Source organism: Prionailurus bengalensis, chromosome C1, assembly GCF_016509475.1.
Source record: "Prionailurus bengalensis isolate Pbe53 chromosome C1, Fcat_Pben_1.1_paternal_pri, whole genome shotgun sequence".
NCBI classification, from domain to species: Eukaryota; Metazoa; Chordata; class Mammalia; order Carnivora; family Felidae; genus Prionailurus; species Prionailurus bengalensis.
The window spans coordinates 161,199,335-161,218,675 of record NC_057345.1 but is presented as its reverse complement, the minus strand read 5'-3'; the positions used below and the strand labels follow the sequence as shown (position 1 = coordinate 161,218,675).

The window sequence follows — 19,341 nt, the reverse complement described above, 5'->3', positions numbered from 1 at the left end:
GTTTGACTGACAGTAGCCTGTATGTATGATTACTTGCTGGCTCTCAACTCTTAGAAAATCACTCAGCAGTATCCTCAAAGTAGGCTTAAGATCAGCAGTGAGTGTGCAAACACATACATAACTCCCCCTTGGCTGGGTGATTTAAAGGATATAGAATGTTTATTGTTAGCATCTTTAAAAAATGTATGCAAAAAATGTATGCCAACAATTTGAGTAATCTGTGTGCTTTACAAAGCTGAGCCTTATGAATATCTACAGATGTTGAATTGTTTATATATTTTTTTCTTTTGCAGTTTGCAGCCAGCCTGGGAAATTTAACTTTCTAAGAATAATGATTTCCTTTGTTTTAAGAAGATTCTTTAGAAATGTCTTAAGTTTGACATACATTAGTAAATAAGAATGTAGCAGGCATATGTTTTTGTTTGTAAAAGATATCCATTAAATGATACTTAAAACTGCATTTTTCTTTGCAGTTTTGGCTTCCTTTAAAATAAATGGTACTGAATTCTGGTTTTCTCTATAAAGAGAAAATTATGCAAGTTGGTGTTCTGTAATAACCAAACCACTATATGCTATTATATAGGTAGCAGCATTTGTGGCAAAATCTGGGTCTTTTCAACAGCAGGCTTTGCAGAGGTTTTCCAAGCATACAACATTGGCTTCTTTAAAGTGCCTGTCTATGTTTGTATATTGTTGGTTGTAAAGGGAGGGGATTTGGTTACATTGTTATTGGCAATGTTCAGGAGTAGAAAAGATCCATGGTCTCCATTCCTCGCTCACATACTTTTTGAGAGGTGTTAGATAATTAGGCTTTAAAGGAAGCATGCTTAAGAAAAGGATTTATAGCCTCAAGAAAGCATAACATTATATTTCACATCAGTATTGTATACATGTACAGAGTTTTTAGGATAGCCCATTTTTCCATATTTTAATGAAAACCCTAAAATGTTTGATGCATTAATAATATGAGGGAAACCGTTGCTTGTTGGGCTTGTATGTTCATGTTTAGTACATTCATATTGTTAATGCTTCTTTCTGTTTACCTAGGTCTGATACCACAGCTTATAGGGGTTGCTCCAGAAAAGGCCATTAAACTGACTGTAAGTATCTTTTTCTTTGAATTTATGTCTTTTGTTTAGATTATCATTAAGCCAAAAATTAATGGTGCTGCTGCTGAGACTGGCACACTATCAAGACATTTGTAAAACTTTAAACTTTTATGTAGACATTTAATAATTTTTTAAAAGTTTATTTACATTGAGAGAGAGAGAGAGAGAAAGAGAGAGAGAGAGAGAGAACCAGCAGGGGAGGGGCAGAGAGAGAGGGGGACAGAGGATCCGAAGTGCGCTATGTGTAGACAGCAGAGAGCCTGATGCAGGGCTTGAACTTTCAAACCGAGATCATGACCAGAGCTGAAGCCAAACACTTAACCAGCTGAGCCACCCAGGCGCCCGATGTGATAATTTTTAATTTTATCATGAGACAAATATTTTGATGACTTGGAAAATGAATAACATGCCATTAGAGGAAATGGTTGAGAATTCTAGTTAACCGATGTTGTCTTTCTGATTAGGTTAATGATTTTGTCCGGGACAAATTTACCAGAAGAGATGGTTCCATTCCACTTTTAGCAGAAATTCTTGCTGGAGGTTGTGTAAGTATTAATACTGGGCATCTCTCATGACAAGTATGTTCCTTTAACCTTTTTTGCACATTAGGTATAATATCTGAGTGACATTCCTTCTGAACTCAAGGGTTTCTAAGATTTTCTCAGTGATAATAAGGAATGCTTTTTAATTTCATTGCATGATCTAACTGATTTTAAGTGCAGAAAAGAGGTAGTATTTTTGTCAGCTCTAACTCTGAGAAGCTCCTGACATTATGTTCCACACTTTGTAAAGTTCTGATTCTGATTCTTAAATATTATAGAAAATAGAGGAGTGGATAGGGTTCCCATACATTTATATTGTCTGGAAGTTTAAGTGTGAGATGACTGATTAATTGAGCTCTTATATTTCAGGTGTAGGACTGAGTAAACCATTGTGGTATAATTATAATTTTCCTTCTTTAGGGACCAGAGGTTATAGCAAACAACTGTAATTATGTTAAGGCTATTATATTTCTGAATGCAGAGTTTCAGATTATATTTAATTAGAGCACAAAGGTTTCTATCTTTAAAATGTGAGTATAACATTGGATTTAGACCAATTCTCTAATCTAAGTTTGTAGCTCAACTAATTTTATTTGTGGTGTTCATTTCAAATTTGTTAATACACAATTTAAGACTTATTTAGTCCGTTTTGTCCCTGAAGCCCTTAATAATTTCCAGTTGAATTGGCTGACAATCCTGGCTAAACCCTCCTCAGTTGTTAGTGGAACTTGAGGTGATAAGGTCAGTGACCTTTGCAACTTTTAATTCAGAGAAGATGCCCTGAGGGTCAGAGAGAGGGGCTGCTCTGGATTCTTCTTGATGAGATTTGTCAGCCTGGTACATACCTGGGTCCTCACCTTTGGGCAATTGAAGTTCCTATTGAAGAGGTGACTTGGGCTCTTTGTGTGTGTGTGTGTGTGTACATATGTACATATGTATGTATGTCCATTTGTGTGTATGCTTGTACACATGCCCACCCAAGTACATTCTCAGGAAGAAAACTCACCTCTTTGGCTGACTTTCTTTTTTCATGAAGGACAAATAACAAACATAGAATAAGACCTTTGTTTAAGCAGATCACAAAAAATATAGTTTCTCTTCTTCCTTTACCCTAATTAGATGCTGTAATTATTTCTTTTGTCATGAGAGAATGTTTGCAAATTGTAAATATTCTTTTTCTCAGTTTTAGTTTTAGTTTGGTTAAGAAATTTCCTTAGTTTTGCAACTGCTCATGTGTACACTTGCCAGAAATATCCTGAGTCATGCTCTTTCTGTCCCATGTAGCTAATTATTTGTTTCCATTTGTAATACCCAGAGGTTTTTGCCCATGAAACTGACCTGTTCCCATGTCTGACATGTGACCTAGGTGGTTAAACTGTAATCAGATATTTGGTTCCTTTGTTTTTCCTACCATGGACCCTGTTTCTAGGTTTGAACTTTGGGAATTTCTATTGAAGTCTGGGGTGCCTTGAGGGTTGTGCTGACACTCTAAATTTCTTCTTTCATCGTGACTTCTTTCTGAGAGCTTTGATGGATTGTCTAGTTGGAAATTGACAGCATGAAAAATAGACAGGTTGGGTTGTAGGCAGAACGATGAGGTTGTCCACAGTTCTTCATCTCAAACATTTTTTGCTGCCCTCTTTTTTCTAAATTTCTTCTTCATTCGAGGAGGAAAGAAAATGTGTAATTACTGAGTTTGTATTGATGAATTCAATTACACTACAGTGTAAATGATTGTTAAGGCGTAATCTTCCAGTTCTCCCAAAGGTCTATGTATTTCAACAGAGAATAAGGCCTTAAATGAAATGAGTGAGTCTCTGTGTAAAGAATATCAGCCACTGTGGAATACAGGAATTCTCTCTTTACCGAACGAAACCTGATAGACAGCCACCAGATAAACACTGGGAAGAGTGGTTACCCGTGTGCCTGATTGTGAGAACTCTCACCATCCTGGCTAGTGGTGGTGATCTAATGTGCAGTGTCCCTGTGGGTATTTGGCTGAATGCTGTCAGTGCAACCAGCTAAGAACAGTGCTCATGTTTTTCCAAAAATCACTCAGTTTTAAAGACCTACCTTGTGTTAACCTAATGCAAAACATGTTAGCCTAATGCAGATTATTTCAGAGGAAATGGCTCAAACTGAGCAGTCATTATTCGTTTTTTCCCCAGCAGAAGGATCATCTAGGACTTGGGCTTTGAGTTGCTTATATATAATGGAGAGAAATTCTGCTGTGAAAATGACTGTTGCCCTCTAGGAAAAATGGTGTTCATTGACTAGATAATGAATTGACCAAGAAATAAAAATACCTGGTCCTTAGACCTTATTTTTTGTTGTTTGTTTTGTTTTATGACCGATTTTTAAAAAATATGGTATTTGATACATGCCAAAGAGTACATACTATATAAATCTAAAGAGTAATAATAAAATGAGCATCTATAAGCCTGTCACCCAACTAAAATATTACTATAATTGACACTGGTTTTTGCTTCTAATGTAGCTCTAATGTGCTAAAATTGCTAATGAGCAAGCAGTAGGGACTTTTCCTATCTGAACATTTTATAGGCGTTAACTATCTCATTATCATTCCCACCTAGAGGTGAAGAAAAGAAACCTAAGTGAGATCCAGTACTTAGTAAATGGTAAAATTAGGATCCAAACCACTTTTGTTTCAAATCCATATTTATTCATATTTGGTATATTTCCATTTATTCATTCTTCCATTTATTCATTCTGATTCAAAACCAGCCATCAAGGCTGAGAAGGATTTAGCTTCTTTTTTCCTGTGAAGGAAACCAGACTTAGGATATGTTTACGTCTCATAGAAAAAGGGTAGTTGCTGATCATTCTCACCAGATAAAACTTAATCTTAAGTCTAATCATATTCTGTGGCAATTTGAAAGTAGAATTTCTTATTGTGATTTGCTTCATTCCTACATATCACCAAAGAAAATACATGCTTATGATTATAATTCATCATAATAGCTGCCATTTCTTAAGCATCTTGTACTGGACTTGTACTTTATAGGCATCTTCTCATTATTCTCAGCTTGAATTGAAGAAACTAAAAACTCAGTGAAATGTAGCAATATTTGCTGTTTGTTTCTGTTTATTCATTTTTTATTTATTCTCTAATTCATTGAATGCCTGCCGTGTTTCAGGAATATTTTAAAGCAACAGCTTTATTAAGATATAATTCTCATACCCTACAATTCCCCCACTTTAACGTGTACTACTCAGCAGTTTTTAGTATATCCACGGAGTTGTGTAGCTATCACCAAAGTCAATTTTAGAACATTTTTATCACCCCAAAAAGGAACTTGGTCCCCTCTAGCTGTCGCCCATCAGTCTTTCCTCTTTGCCTCTGCCAAGTCTTGGGCAGCCGTTAATAAGCTTTCCATCTCTACAGATTCACCAGTTCTGGACATTTCATGTAAATGGAATGAAAAACGTGTGGCTTTTCGTGTCTGGCTTTTTAAAATTCAGCATAATGTTTTCAAGGTTCATCCATGTTGTAGCATGGATCAATGCCTCAGGTCTTATTGCTGAATAGTGTTCTATTATGTAGATATGTCACATTTTGTTTATTGATTCATCAGTTGTTGATCATTTGGGTTGTTTCCACTTTGTGGCTATTATGAATAATGCTGCTCTGAACATTAATGTAAAAAGTTTTCTGCAGACATGCGTCATCACTTCTCTTGGGTATATACCCAGGAAGTGGAATTGGTGGGTCATATAGTAACTCTAATTTGTATTTTGAGGAACGGCCAGACTGTTTTCCATAGTGGCTGCACAGTTTTATGTTCCTACCAGCAGTGTAGGAGCTTTGAGATTTCTTGACATCCTTGTCATTGATTTATAGCCATCCTAGCGGGTATGAATGTTACCTTGTTGTGATCTAATGACTGACAGTGTTGAGCATCTTTTTAAGAATGTATTGGCATTTATATATCTTCTTTGGAGAAATGTCTCTTCAGAACCTTTGCCTGTTTTTTTTTTTTTTTGTTTTTTTGTTTTTTTTAATTTTTTAATGTTTATTTATTTTTGAGACAGAGAGAGAGCATGAACAGGGGAGGGGCAGAGAGAGAGGGAGACACAGAATCTGAAACGGGCTCCAGGCTCTGAGCTGTCAGCACAGAGCCCGACGCAGGGCTCGAACTCGCGTACCGTGAGATCATGACCTGAGCCGAAGTTGGCCGCTTAACCGACTGAGCCACCCAGGCGCCCCCCTTTGCCTGTTTTTAAATTGGGTTGTTTTTTATTATTAAGTGATAAGAGTTCTTCGTATATTTAGAATCCCTTACCAGACATGTGATTTCTAGTATTTTTCACTTTCTTGACTGTGTCCTTTGGAGAATTGGACTTTGATTCTAATGAAGTCCAATTTTTTTTTTTTAAATTTTTTTTTTTCAACGTTTTTTTATTTATTTTTGGGACAGAGAGAGACAGAGCATGAACGGGGGAGGGGCAGAGAGACAGGGAGACACAGAATCGGAAATAGGCTCCAGGCTCTGAGCCATCAGCCCAGAGCCTGACGCGGGGCTCGAACTCACGGACCGCGAGATCGTGACCTGGCTGAAGTCGGACGCTTAACCGACTGCGCCACCCAGGCGCCCATAATGAAGTCCAATTTAATTATATTTTGTTGCTTGTGCTTTTGGTGTAATGTCTAAGAAATTATTGCCTAATCCAAGATCACATAGATTAATACCCATTTTCTGCTAAGAATTTTATAGTTTTAGCTGTTACATTTAGGTCTTCGATCTTTCACACAAATTGTTAACCTTAATTTTTTAGGGTCTTTTGCCCTGAGCATAGAGATTATTAAATGACAGTTTTATTTTTCATTGTTAACATTTTGGTATATATTTCCTTCTAGTGTTCTCATACACATGCTCATCTGCATGTGTACACACACACACACACACACTTTTTTTTTTTTTTAACGTTTATTTATTTTTGAAACAGAGAGAGACAGAGCATGAACAGGGGAGGGGCAGAGAGAGAGGAAGACACAGAATCTGAAACAGGCTCCAGGCTCTGAGCTGTCAGCACAGAGCCCGACACGGGGCTCGAACTCACGGAGCATGAGATCATGACCTGAGCCGAAGTCGGACGCTTAACCGACCAAGCCACCCAGGCGCCCCAACACACACGCTTTTTAAAACCAAATGGAAGTTTGTTGACTCTGAGTTCTTGATCGAAGATACAGGCTGCTCTTACTTTCTTTTATTTTCAAGTGTGCGTGGTGGGGAGGGACAGAGGGAGAGGGGGCAGAGGATCCAAAGTGAGCTCTGGGCTAACAGCAGAAAGTCTGATGTGGGGCTCGAACTCAGGAACCACGAGATCATGACCTGAGCTGAAGTCAGACGCTTAAGTGACTGAGCCGCCCAGGTGCCCCAAGGCTGCTCTTACTTTCTAAAGGCAGCAGAGAATCAACAGCAGAACATTTCACTTTGGAAGCAGAATATAACCTTTGGGAAAAGAAATAAAACAGGGTATGCATTTTTAAATTTTAAATCTTCATTGCGAACTTTAGCCAACTTTTTATTTATTTATTTTTATTTTTTATTAAAAAAAATTTTTTTTTCAACCTTTATTTATTTTTGAGACAGAGACAGAGCATGAATGGGGGAGGGGCAGAGAGAGAGGGAGACACAGAATTGGAAGCAGGCTCCAGGCTCCGAGCCATCAGCCCAGAGCCCGACGCGGGGCTCGAACCCATGGACCACGAGATCGTGACCTGAGCCGAAGTCGGGCGCTCAACTGACTGAGCCACCCAGGCGCCCCTAACCAACTTTTTAAAATGTACCAAAACCTCGAAAAAAGACTTCTAATTCAGAATTTATAATAATATAGATGTGCCCTCGTAAGTTTTTTGTTGTTGTAGTATCTATATCATAGTTACCTTTTTTTTCTTTGTTTTAATATTTTTGTTTTTTTAAATTTACATCCAAGTTAGCATATAGTGCAGTGATTTCAGGAGGAGAATCCAGTGATTCATCCCCTACATATAACACCCAGTGCTCATCCCAACAAGTGTCCTCCTTAATGCCCTCACCCATTTAGCCCATCCTCTCATCCAAAACCCCACCACCAGCCTTCAGCTCTCTGTATTTGAGTTTCTTATGTTTTGTCCCCCTTCCTGTTTTTATATTATTTTATATTATTTTTGCTTCTCTTCCCGTAACTGTTTTGTATCTTAAATTCTACATATGAGTGAAATCGTATATTTGTCTTTCTCTAATTTCCCTTAACATATAATATACTCTAGTTCCATCCACGCTGTTGCAAATGGCAAGATTTTATTTTATTTTTTTGATTGCCAAGTAACATTCCATTGTGTATGTATATACATATACGTATATATACGTATGTATACGTATATGTATACACACACACACACACACATACATACATACCACATCTTCTTTATCCATTCATCAGTCGATGGACATTTGGGCTCTTTCCATACTTTGGCTATTGTCAGTGGTGCTGCTATACACATTGGGGTGCATGTGCCCGTTCGAAACAGCATACCTGTATCCTTTGGATAAATACCTAGTAGTACAATTGCTGGGTCATAGGGTAGTTACATTTTTAATTTTTTTTAAATTTTTATTTATTTATTAAAAAAATTTTTTTTAACATTTATTTATTTTTGAGACAGTGAGAGACACAGCATGAACGGGGGAGGGTCAGAGAGAGAGGGAGACACAGAATCTGAAACAGGCTCCGGGCTCCGAGCTGTCAGCACAGAGCCTGATGCGGGGCTCGAACTCACGGACCGCGAGATCGTAACCTGAGCCGAAGTTGGCCACTCAACCGACTGAGCCACCCAGGCACCTCAATTTTTTGAGGAACGTCCATACTGTTTTCCAGAGTGGTTGCACTAGTTAGCATTCCCACCAGCAGTGCAAAAGGGTTCCTCTTTCTCTGCATTCTTGCCAATATCTGTTGTTGCCTGCAGTTGTTAATTTTAGCCATTCTGACAGGTGTGAGGTGGTATCTCATTGTGGTTTTGATGTGTATTTCCCTGATGATAATACAGTTACTCTTGAGTAAGTTTTACAGCTCTACAGAGAGGGAAAACAAGCGTGTTTCTGCCTGGGATCAAACTGGGGACCTTTCGTGTGTGAGGTGAACATGATAACCACTACACTAAGGAAGCCAGCTGTTGTATAACCTATACGTTGACCTTTAGGTTTAACAATTGCTTGACCCTTCTTTAGGTGGGATTGGGGCAGTATTTGTGTGTATGGTTACCCATAAATATGTGTTACAGATGCTGTATGTGTAGCATATGTAACAAATATTTTTGGTTTCAAATATTTTTTTCTCATTGCTCTTATAGGCAAGCCATTCTTATTAGGCCATATGTTTTTCTTTTTCTTTTTCTTTTTTTTTTTTAGAAGGTCTCTGTATATGTAGAAATCCATACATACATGTATACACGCATATTACATGTCCATATCAGACATAATATAATTGAGTGCTTAATTATATCTGTTGTGAGCAAGAATAATATTTTAATGTCAACTTAGAATTTTCAAAGTACTTTAATATGCACATGGTCACTTCTTGTGAAATAGGTAAATGAGGAAAAGAAGCTTAGAAAGGTAAGTCTCACCCCAAATCACACAGCTAATACATGCTGCAGGTTTCATGTGAGCACCAAATATTTTAAGAACAATTCCTTTTGTTTGATAATGCTCTCTTGGAGAATCAAATCCAGGCCCTCTTCATGTGTCAAAATAAATCTAGGTGAGCCTATTCAACTTTGTGATGACTTTTTTTTTTTAATTACATTGCTATCTGTATGATAAAGATGTAGAATATATCTGAGTATATAAACACATATGTGACTATTTAGGTGTAATTAACATACCAAAAAATGAACAGATCTTAGATGTCAGCTCAGTGAGTTTTAACAATTGTATATACCCATGAAATCACCACTCAAGACAAGATATAGGGGCGCCTGGGTGGCGCAGTCGGTTAAGCGTCCGACTCCAGCCAGGTCACGATCTCGCGGTCCGGGAGTTCGAGCCCCGCGTCAGGCTCTGGGCTAATGGCTCAGAGCCTGGAGCCTGTTTCCGATTCTGTGTCTCCCTCTCTCTCTGCCCCTCCCCTGTTCATGCTCTGTCTCTTTCTGTCCCAAAAATAAATAAACGTTGAAAAAAAAAATTAAAAAAAAAACAAAAACAAGATATAGAACATTTCACCTCAGAAAGCTGATTCATTCCTCTTTCTAATCAATCATTCCTCTGTTCCCCTAGGCAACCACTATTGTTTCTTCTTAGATTTCATATAAATGAAATCATACAAAATGCATCCTTTCATAGCTGGCCTCTTTTGCTAAACTTGTTTTCAAGAGTCATCCTTATTATTGTGTGGGTATCAGTAGTTAGGTTTTGTTTTTAATTTTACTGAGTATTATTCCACTGTATGAATTGACCACAATTTGCTTATTTGTTCTTCTGTTGATGGACATTAAAACAATTTTGTTAATGTTTGTTCATTTTTGAGAGAGAGAGAGAGAGAGAGACAGAGTGAGAGCAGTGGAGGGGCAGAGAGACAGGGAGACGCAGAATCTGAAGCAGGCTCCAGGCTCTGATCTGTCAGCACAGAACCCAACGCGGGGCTCGAACTCACAAACTGCGATTTCAGGACCTGAGCTGGTCAGTTGCTTAACTGACGGAGCCATCCAGGCACCCCCTGTTGATGGACATTTGAGTTTTTTCCAGTTTGTATCTGTTATAAATAAGGATGCTGTAAACATTGTATAAATCTTTTTGTCAACATTTTTCACAGGTGAGTATTTAAGAGTAGAATAGGGTACAGGTTGTATTCAATTTAAAAGAAACTGGGTCGCCCAGTCAGTTTAGTGGCTGACTCTTGATTTTGGCTCAGGTCATGATCTCATGGTTTGTGAGTTTGAGCCCTGCTTTGGGCTCTGTGCTGACAGCATGGAGCATATTTGAGATTCTCTTTCCCCCCTCTCTCTGCCCCTCCTCTGCTCTCTTTTTCTCTGTCTCAAAAATAAATAAATGTTTAAAAAGTTAAAAAAAAAAAAAAAAGAGAAACCGCTAATTGCTTCTTTGAAATGGATGGACCATTTTACAGTCTCAGCAGCAGTGTCAGATATTTGTAATTCCACATCCTCACCAACATTTGATATTGTTAGTTTTATTTTAATTTCTTTAATATTTTTTAATATATATTTATTTTTGAGAGACAGAGTGTGAGAGAGTATGTGAGCAGGGGAGGGGCAGAGAGAGAGGGGGACAGAGGATCTGAAATAGGCTCTGAGCCTATAGACAGAGAGCCTGACACAGGGTTTGAACTCACAAACCATGAGATGATGACCTGAGCTGAAATCAAGAGTTGGCCGCTTAACCTCCTGAGCCACCCAGGCACCCCAAAGATTTTATTTTTTAAGTAATCTCTATACCCAGTGTGGGGCTCCAACTTACGTCCCTGAGATCAAGAGTTGTATGCTCTACTGACAGGCAGTCGGGCACCCCTAATTTTTTTATTTTAGTCATTCAAGTTGGAGTGAAAGGATGTCTTTTTGTGGTTTTAATTTTCATCTCCCTGGTGTATAAAGACATTGATCTTCCTTTCATGTGTTTTTTAGCTATTTGTATATCTTTTTTGGTAGTATCTGTTCAAAATTTTCTGCTTATTTTTTATTAGGTTTTTATATTTTTTATCATTGACTTGTAGGAGTTCTTTATCCATCATGGATGTAGTCCTTTGTCAGATGTATGTATTGTGAATATTTTTCCCAGTCTGTGACTCATCTATTATCTTAATGTGTCTGTGGGGTTTTTGTATTGAGGTATAATTGCCATATAACATATTAGTTTAAGGTGTACAACATGATTCGATGTTTGTACATACTGTGAAATGATTACCACAAAAGTATAGTTTCCCTGTCACCATAAAGTTACATAATGTGCAGTATAGTATTATTGTGTATAGTCACCATGCTGTACATTACATCCCAATGACTTAATTATTTTATGCCTGGAGGTTTGTGTGTCTTGACCCCCATCACCTATTTCACCCACCCTCCTAATCTCCCTACCTTCTGACAACCACCAGTCTGTTCTCGGCACCTATGAGTTTTGTTTTATTCATTTATTTTATGTTTTAGATTCCACACATAGGTGAAATCATCCACTAATTGCCTTTCTCTCTATGCTTTATTTCACTCAACATAATATCCTTAAGGTCCATCCATGTTTCTACACGGCAAAATTTCATCTTTTTTTATGCCTGAGTAGTATCCCGTTGTAAACATACACCACATCTTCGTTATCCATTCATCCATTGATGGACACCTTGGTTGTTTCTATATCTTGGCTATTGTGAATAATGCTGCGATTAACATAGGGGTGCAAATATCTTTTCAAAGTAGTGTTTTGTTTTCCTTTGGATAAATACCCCAAAGTAATATTGCTATATATATGGTAGTTCTATTTTTAAGTTTATGAGGAAATTCCATACTGTTTTCCATAGAGGCTGTGCCGTTTACATTCCTACCAATAGTGCACAAGCGTTCCCTTTTCTGTCTGTCTTCGCCAACACTGACTATTTCTTATCTTTTTGATAATAGTCAATCTGACAGGTGTAAGATAATATCTTATTGTGGTTTTGATTTGCATTTCTCTGATGATTAATAATGTTGAGCATCTTTTAATATGCCTATTTTACCACCTGTATGTCTTTTTTTGGAAAAATGCTATTCAGATGCTCTATCCATTTTTTTAATTGGATTTTTTTGTTGAATTTATATGAGTTCTTTACATATTTTGGATGTTAACCCCTTATTGGATATATGGTTTGCAGATATCTTCTCCCATTGAAGTAGGCTGCCTTTTCCTTTTGCTGGTGGTTTCCTTTGCTGTGCAAAAGCTTTTTAGTTTGATGTAGTCCTACTTGTTTATTTTCACTTTTCTTGCCTTTGCCTTTGGAGTCAGATCCAAAACAATATTGCCAAGAGCAGTATCAAGGAGTATACCACCTATGTCTTCTTCTAGGAGTTTTTTTTTTTTAAATAGTTTCTGCTCTTATATTTAAGTTACTACATTTTGAGTTAGTTTTGGTATTTGGAGTAAGAGAGTGATGGCAGCTTCATTCTCTTGCATGCGGCTGTGCAGTTTTCCTAACACCATTTATTGAGGAGACTGTCCTTTCCCTATTGCATATTCTTGCTGCCTTTACTGTAAAGTAACTAACCATATATGCATGGGTTTATTTCTGGATTCTCTTTTTGTTCCATCGATCTATATGTTTTATGCCAATACTATACTGCTTTGCTTACTGTCATTGAAAAAAAAATTTTTTTAATGTTTATTCATTTTTGAGAGACAGAGAGAGACAGAGCATGAGTGGGGAAGGGGCAGAGAGAGAGGGAGACACAGAATCCGAAGCAGGCTCCAGGTTCTGAGCTGTCCGTACAGAGCCTGACATAGGGCTTGAACTCACGAACTGCAAGATCATGACCTGAGCTGAAGTCGGATGCTCAACCGACTGAGCCACCCAGGCACCCCTTGATTACTGTCATTTTTAAATATAGTTTGAAATCAGGGAGCTTGAGGTCTCCAGCTTTGCCCTTCGTTCTCAAGATTGCTTTGGCTACTCAAGATCTTTTGTGGTTCCATATAAATTTTAGGATTGTTTGCTCCATTTCTGTGAAAATGCCATGGGATTTTCATAGGGATTGAATTGATTGCTTTGGGTACTTTGGATATTTTAGCTGTATTAATTCTTCCAGTCCATGAGCACAGGATATCTTCCTATTTATTTGTGTCTTCTTCCATTTCTTTTATCAATGTAGTTTTTCTCATACAGGTCTTTCACTTCCTTGGTTAAATTTATTCCTAGGTATTTTATTCATCTTGATGCAATTGTAAATGGAATTGTTTTCTTGATTCCTCTTTCTGATAGTTCATTGTTAGTATGTAAAAACACAACAGGTTTTTGTATATTGACTTTGTATTCTACAACTTTGTTGTATTTGTTTAACAGTGTGTTGGTGGTCTATGGGGTTTTTTAATATATGAAATCATCTCATTTGCAAATGATGATCTTTACTTTTTCCTTTCTAAACTGGATGCCTTTTGTTCCTTTTCCTTGCCTGATTTCTCTGGCTAAGATTGTCAATTCTATGTTAAATAAAAGTGGTGAGAGCAAGCATCCTTCTCTTGTTCCTGATCTTAGAGGAAATGGGAAATGCTTTCATTTTTTTCACCATTGAGTGTGATGTTAGTTGTGGGTTTGTCATAAATGGATGCTGAATTTTGCCAGATGCTTTTTCTGCATCTATTGAGATGATCGTGTGATCTTTAGCTTTCATTTTGTTAATGTGGTGTATCACAATGACTGATTTGCAGATGTTAAACCATCCTTACATCCTGGAGTAAATCCTGCGTGATCATGGTATATGATTTTCTTAATGTATTTTTGAATTTGGTTTGCTAATATTTTGTTGGGGATTTTTACATCTATGTTCATCAGGGATTTGGGCCTGTCATTTTCTTTTTTTGTGGTGTTCTTGTTTGGTGTTTGGTATCCGGATAATGCTGGTCTCATAAAATGAAATTTTGAAGCATTCCCTCCTCTTCAGTTTTTTGGAACTTAGAGAAAGGATAGGTATTAGTTCTTCTTTAAATGTTTTGTAGAATTCACCAGTGGAACCATCTGTTTCTGGACTTCCGTTTGTTGGTAGGTTTTTGATTACCAAGTCAGTTTTCTTCTTAGTAATCAGTCTATTCACATGTTCTGTTTTTCTGTTATTCAGTCTTGGAAGACTGAATGTTGTATGTTTTTAGGAATTTACCCATTTTTTTTCACGGTTGTCCAATGTTGGCATATAATTGTTCATAGTAGTCTTTTATGATCCTTTGTATTTCTTTGTTATCACTTGTTACTTCCTGTCTTTAAAAAAAATTTTTTTTTATTTAAATCCAAGTTAGTTAACGTGTAGTGTAGTAATGATTTCAGGAATAGAATTTAGTGATTCATTGCTTACATATAACATCTAGTGCTCATCACAAGTGCCCTTCTTAATGCCCAACACTCATTCAGCCCATCCACTCCCCCCAACACCTTGCCAGCAACCCTCAGTTCTCTGTATTTAAGAGTCCCCATTAAATTTGTTTTTAATGTTTATTTATTTTTGAGAGAGAGAGACAGAGCTCAAGAGGGGAAGGCCAGAGAGAGGGAGACACAGAATCCAAAGCAGGCTCCAGGCTCTGAGCTGTCAGCACAGAGCCCGACGTGGGGCTCGACTCAGGGACTGCAAGATCATGACCTAAGCCAAAGTCAGATGCTTAACCGACTGAGCCACCCAGGCACCCCTCTCCCTCTCTGGTTTTATCTTATGTTTGCTTCTCTTCCCTTATGTTCATCTGTTTTGATTCTTAAATTCCACAAATGAGTGAAATCATATGATATTTATCTTTCTCTGACTAATTTCGTTTAGTATAACGCACTTTAGTTCCATCCACGTTGTCGTAAATGGCAAGATTTCATTGTTTTTGATCACCAAGTAATATTCCATTGCATATATATGCCACATCTTTTTTATCCATTCATCGGTCGATGGGCATTTGGGCTCTTTCCATACCTTGGCTATTATTGATAGTACTGCTATAAAGATTGGGTGCATGTACCCCTTCATGTAACTTCCTGTCTTTTATTTCTATTTTTATTTATTTGGGAAGCCTTTTTTTTTTTTTAATTAATGTAGCTAAAGGTTTATCAGTTTTGTTTATCTTTTCAAAGAACCAGCTCATAGTTTCATTGATCTTTTCTAGTTTCTTTTTAATCTTATTTATTTCTGCCTTAATATTTATTATTTCCTTTCTTCTTCTAACTTTGGGCTTCATTTGTTCCTAGTTCCTTTAGGTGTAATGTTAGATTGTTTATTTGAGATTATTCTTGTTTTTTGAGGCAGGTCTGTATCACTCTGAACTTTTTATATCTGCTTTTGCTACATTCCACAGATTTTGGTGTGTTGTATTTTCATTTTCATTTGTATCAAGGGATTTTTAAAATTTTTACTTAGATTTCTTTGTTGACCCTTGGTTATTCAGTAGCAAGTTATTACATCTTCACATCTTTGTGATTTTTCCTTTTTTATTTTTTTGTGATTGATTTCCAGTTTTGTTGTGGTCTGAAAAAATGCTTGATAGGGTATCAGTCTTCTTAAATTTACTGAGACTTGTTTTGTGGCCTAACTTGTGATCTCACCTAGGGAATGTTCTGTGTGCACTTGAGAAGAATGTATGTTCTGCTGCTTCTTTGTGGAATGTTCTATATATGTTTATATATATATATATGTATATATATATATATATATGTATATATATATATATACATATATATATATGTATGTATGTATGTATCTGGTCTAATGTATCCTTCAAGGCTGATTTTTCCATTTTTATTTTCTGTTGAGGTGATCTATCCATTAATGTAAGTGGGGTATTAGAGTCTCCAAATATTATTGTATTGCTGTTGATTTTTCCCTTTGGGTCTGTTAATATTTCCTTTATATATTTAGGTGCTTCTATGTTGAGTGCATAAATATTTACAAATGTTATATATTCTTACTGTATTGACTCTTTTATCATAATATAATGCCTATCTTTGCTTGATTAACAGTGTTTTAAAGTTTGTTTTGTCTGATAAGTATAGCCACTCTGGCTTTCTTTTGGTTTCCATTTGCATGAAACATCTTTTTCTGTCCTTTCATTTTCAGTCTGTGTATGTCCTTACATTTGAGATGAATCTCTGGTAAGCAGCATATAGATGGGTCTTGTTTTTTTATCCATTCAGCTTCTTTATGTCTTTCAGTTGAAAAATTTAGTCCATTTATGTTTAAAGTAATTACAAGTAGGTGTGTGCTTATTGACATTTTGTTAATTGTTTTCTGGCAGTTTTGTAGTGACCTTCTGTTCTTCTTGTTCTCTCTTTTGTGGTTTGGTGCCTTTAGTGTTATGTTTAGATTTCATTTTCATTATCTTTTGTGTATCTACTATAGGTTTTTGCTTTGTGATTACCATGAGGCTCACCTATATCAGCCTGTATGTATACTAGTCTATAATTTTTTAATGTTCATTTATTTTTAAGAGAGAGAGAGAGAGAGAGAGAGAGAGAGAGAGAGAGAGAGAGAGAGAGGGAGGGAGGGAGGGAGAGGGAGAGGGAGAGGGAGAGGGAGAGGGGGTGAAGGGCAGAGAGAGAGGGAGACACAGAATCTGAAGCAGGCTCCAGGCTCTGAGCTGTCAGCACAGAGCCCAATGTGGGGCTCGAACTCGTGAACCATGAGATCATGACCTGAGCTGAAGTTGGACTTAACTGACTGAACCACCCTATACTAGTCTATTTTATGTTGATAACAAGTTATGTTTGAATGCATTCTAAAATTCTACTTTTTTAAAAAAAAAATTTTTTTTTTTCAACGTTTATTTATTTTTGGGACAGAGAGAGACAGAGCATGAACGGGGGAGGGGCAGAGAGAGAGGGAGACACAGAATCGGAAACAGGCTCCAGGCTCTGAGCCATCAGCCCAGAGCCTGATGTGGGGCTCGAACTCACAGACCGCGAGATCGTGACCTGGCTGAAGTCGGACGCTTAACCGACTGCGCCACCCAGGCGCCCCTAAAATTCTTTTTTACTACGCTCACCTCCAATTTTATGTTTTTGATGTCACATTTTATATCTTCTTATTCTGTGAATTGTAGTTATTTTTACTGCTTTTATCTTTTAACCTTCATGCTAGCTTTATAAGTCATTAGTCTACTACCTTTGCTGTACATTTACCTTTACTGGTACAGTATTTACTTTCATATGTTACTTTGTTACCCAACCAGTACCCTTTCTTTTCAGCTTAAAGAAGTCCCATTAACATTTATTTTTAGGCCAGTTTAGCAGTGATGAGCTCCTTTAGTTTTTGCTTGTCTGGAAAACTTTACCTCTCCTTCAATTCTGAATGATAATCTTGCTAGCTAGAGTATTCTTGGTTGGGAGATTTTGCTTTCAGCACTCAATATATCATTGCCTTTCCCTTATGGCCTGCAAAGTTTCTGTTGAAAAATCTGCTAATAGTCTCATGGAGTTCCCTTCTATATAACAGGTTCTTTTTCTGTTGCTGCTTTTAAGATTATCTCTTTAACTTCTGAGATTTTAATTATAATGTCTCTTGCTTTGAATCTCTTTGGCTTCATCTTATTTGGAACTCTCTGGGCTTCCTAGATCTGGGTGTCTGTTTCCTTCCCCTCTTAAGGAAAGTAGTCAGCCATTATTTCTTCAAATAAGCTATGTCTCTTTCTCTCTCTTTTCTCCTTCTAGGAGAATTTTGTTCTGCTTGATGTTGTGCTATGAGTCCCTTAAGCTATCTTCACTTTTTTCCTTTTGCTGCCCTGTTTGGTTGCGTTCTGCCCTGTCTTCCTGGTCACTTATCCTTTTTTTCTGCTTCATCTGGTCTGCTCTTGAATCCATCTAGTTTATTTTTCAGTTCAGTTGTGTTTTTCAGCTCTGTAACTTCTTTTTTGTACTTTTTTACATTATCAGTCTCTTTATTGAAGTTTCTTCATCTATTCTATCAAGATTGGTGAGCATATTTATGATCATTACTTTGAACATTTTATCAGGTAAGTGACTTCTCTCCATTTCATTGTTTCTTTCATTAGATATTTTTTTCCTGGAATTTTATCTTATTAGTCCATTTAGGACATATTCCTGTATTTCCTCTATTTGTTTGACTCTGTTTGTTTCTCTATCGTAAGCAAAACAGCCATCTCTCCCAGTCTTGAAGAAGTGCTTATAGGAAGACTGGGGATGTGTTTCTATCTGCTGTCTGTGTACCCTGGGGGTGGTAGTCTGTCAGGAATTGTCTCTCCAATTGTTTTAGTCCTGTGGACCCCAGAAATGCAGGCCTCCTGACCACTACAGCCAGATGCTTTGTCAAGGGGCATCCCCTGTGCAGACTGCTTATACCCACTTGCTTTGGCAGGGCCACAGGAGAGGGCAGGGCCAGGGCAAGCTCACTTGCCAGGTTTAGCAGGACCAGGGCTACAGAAGAGGGCAGGCCTGGGGTAAGGCTGCCCACTGGGTTTAGGCAGGGCAAAGCTGCAGAATAGTGCAGGGTCAGGGCAAGTGATGCTAGCAAGGAGAGGAAGAATGCAAGACTGATGCCTACCAGTGCCAGCACTAGCAAGGCAGGAGAGTGCACAACCTGTCCTCAGAGAGGATTCCAACAGACCCTTGTCCTTCCAGCAGATACTTTATGTCTAGCCTATGGATCTCTTTCATGTATGGTCTAGGTGCCCTTTAAGCTGCTGCTTTTACACTGGGTCCCAGGGTGAGTGAGTATGTGCACAAGCCCTTCAAAAGGGGAGTCTCCGTTTCCTTCAGCCCTTGGGTCTCCTGGAAGTGAGCCTCACTGGTTTTTAAAGTCAGACATTTTGGGGGGCACTTGGGTGGCTCAGTTAGTTGGGCATCCGACTTCGGCTCAGGTCATGATCTCGCGGTTCGTGGGTTCGAGCCCCATGTCGGGCTCTGTGCTGACAGCTCAGAGCCTGGAGCCTGCTTCGGATTCTGTGTCTGTCTGTCTGTCTGTCTGTCTTCTCTCTCTCTCCCCCTCTCTCTTCCTCCCCTCCTCATGCTCTCTCTCT

At 37.8% G+C, this 19,341-nt stretch overlaps 1 protein-coding gene across 5 annotated transcripts in view; it reads left to right on the top strand.

Annotated features, from left to right (window-relative positions):
- Positions 1-19,341, top strand: part of SLC25A12 (solute carrier family 25 member 12) — a 208,940-nt gene that overhangs the window by 175,422 nt on the left and 14,177 nt on the right. For all 5 annotated transcript variants that reach the window (XM_043577044.1, XM_043577042.1, XM_043577041.1 and 2 more), the window contains 2 exons: positions 1,048-1,100; positions 1,574-1,654. In XM_043577044.1, coding sequence (XP_043432979.1) covers positions 1,048-1,100; positions 1,574-1,654 — 134 coding nt within the window. The remainder of the gene's footprint in view (positions 1-1,047; positions 1,101-1,573; positions 1,655-19,341) is intronic.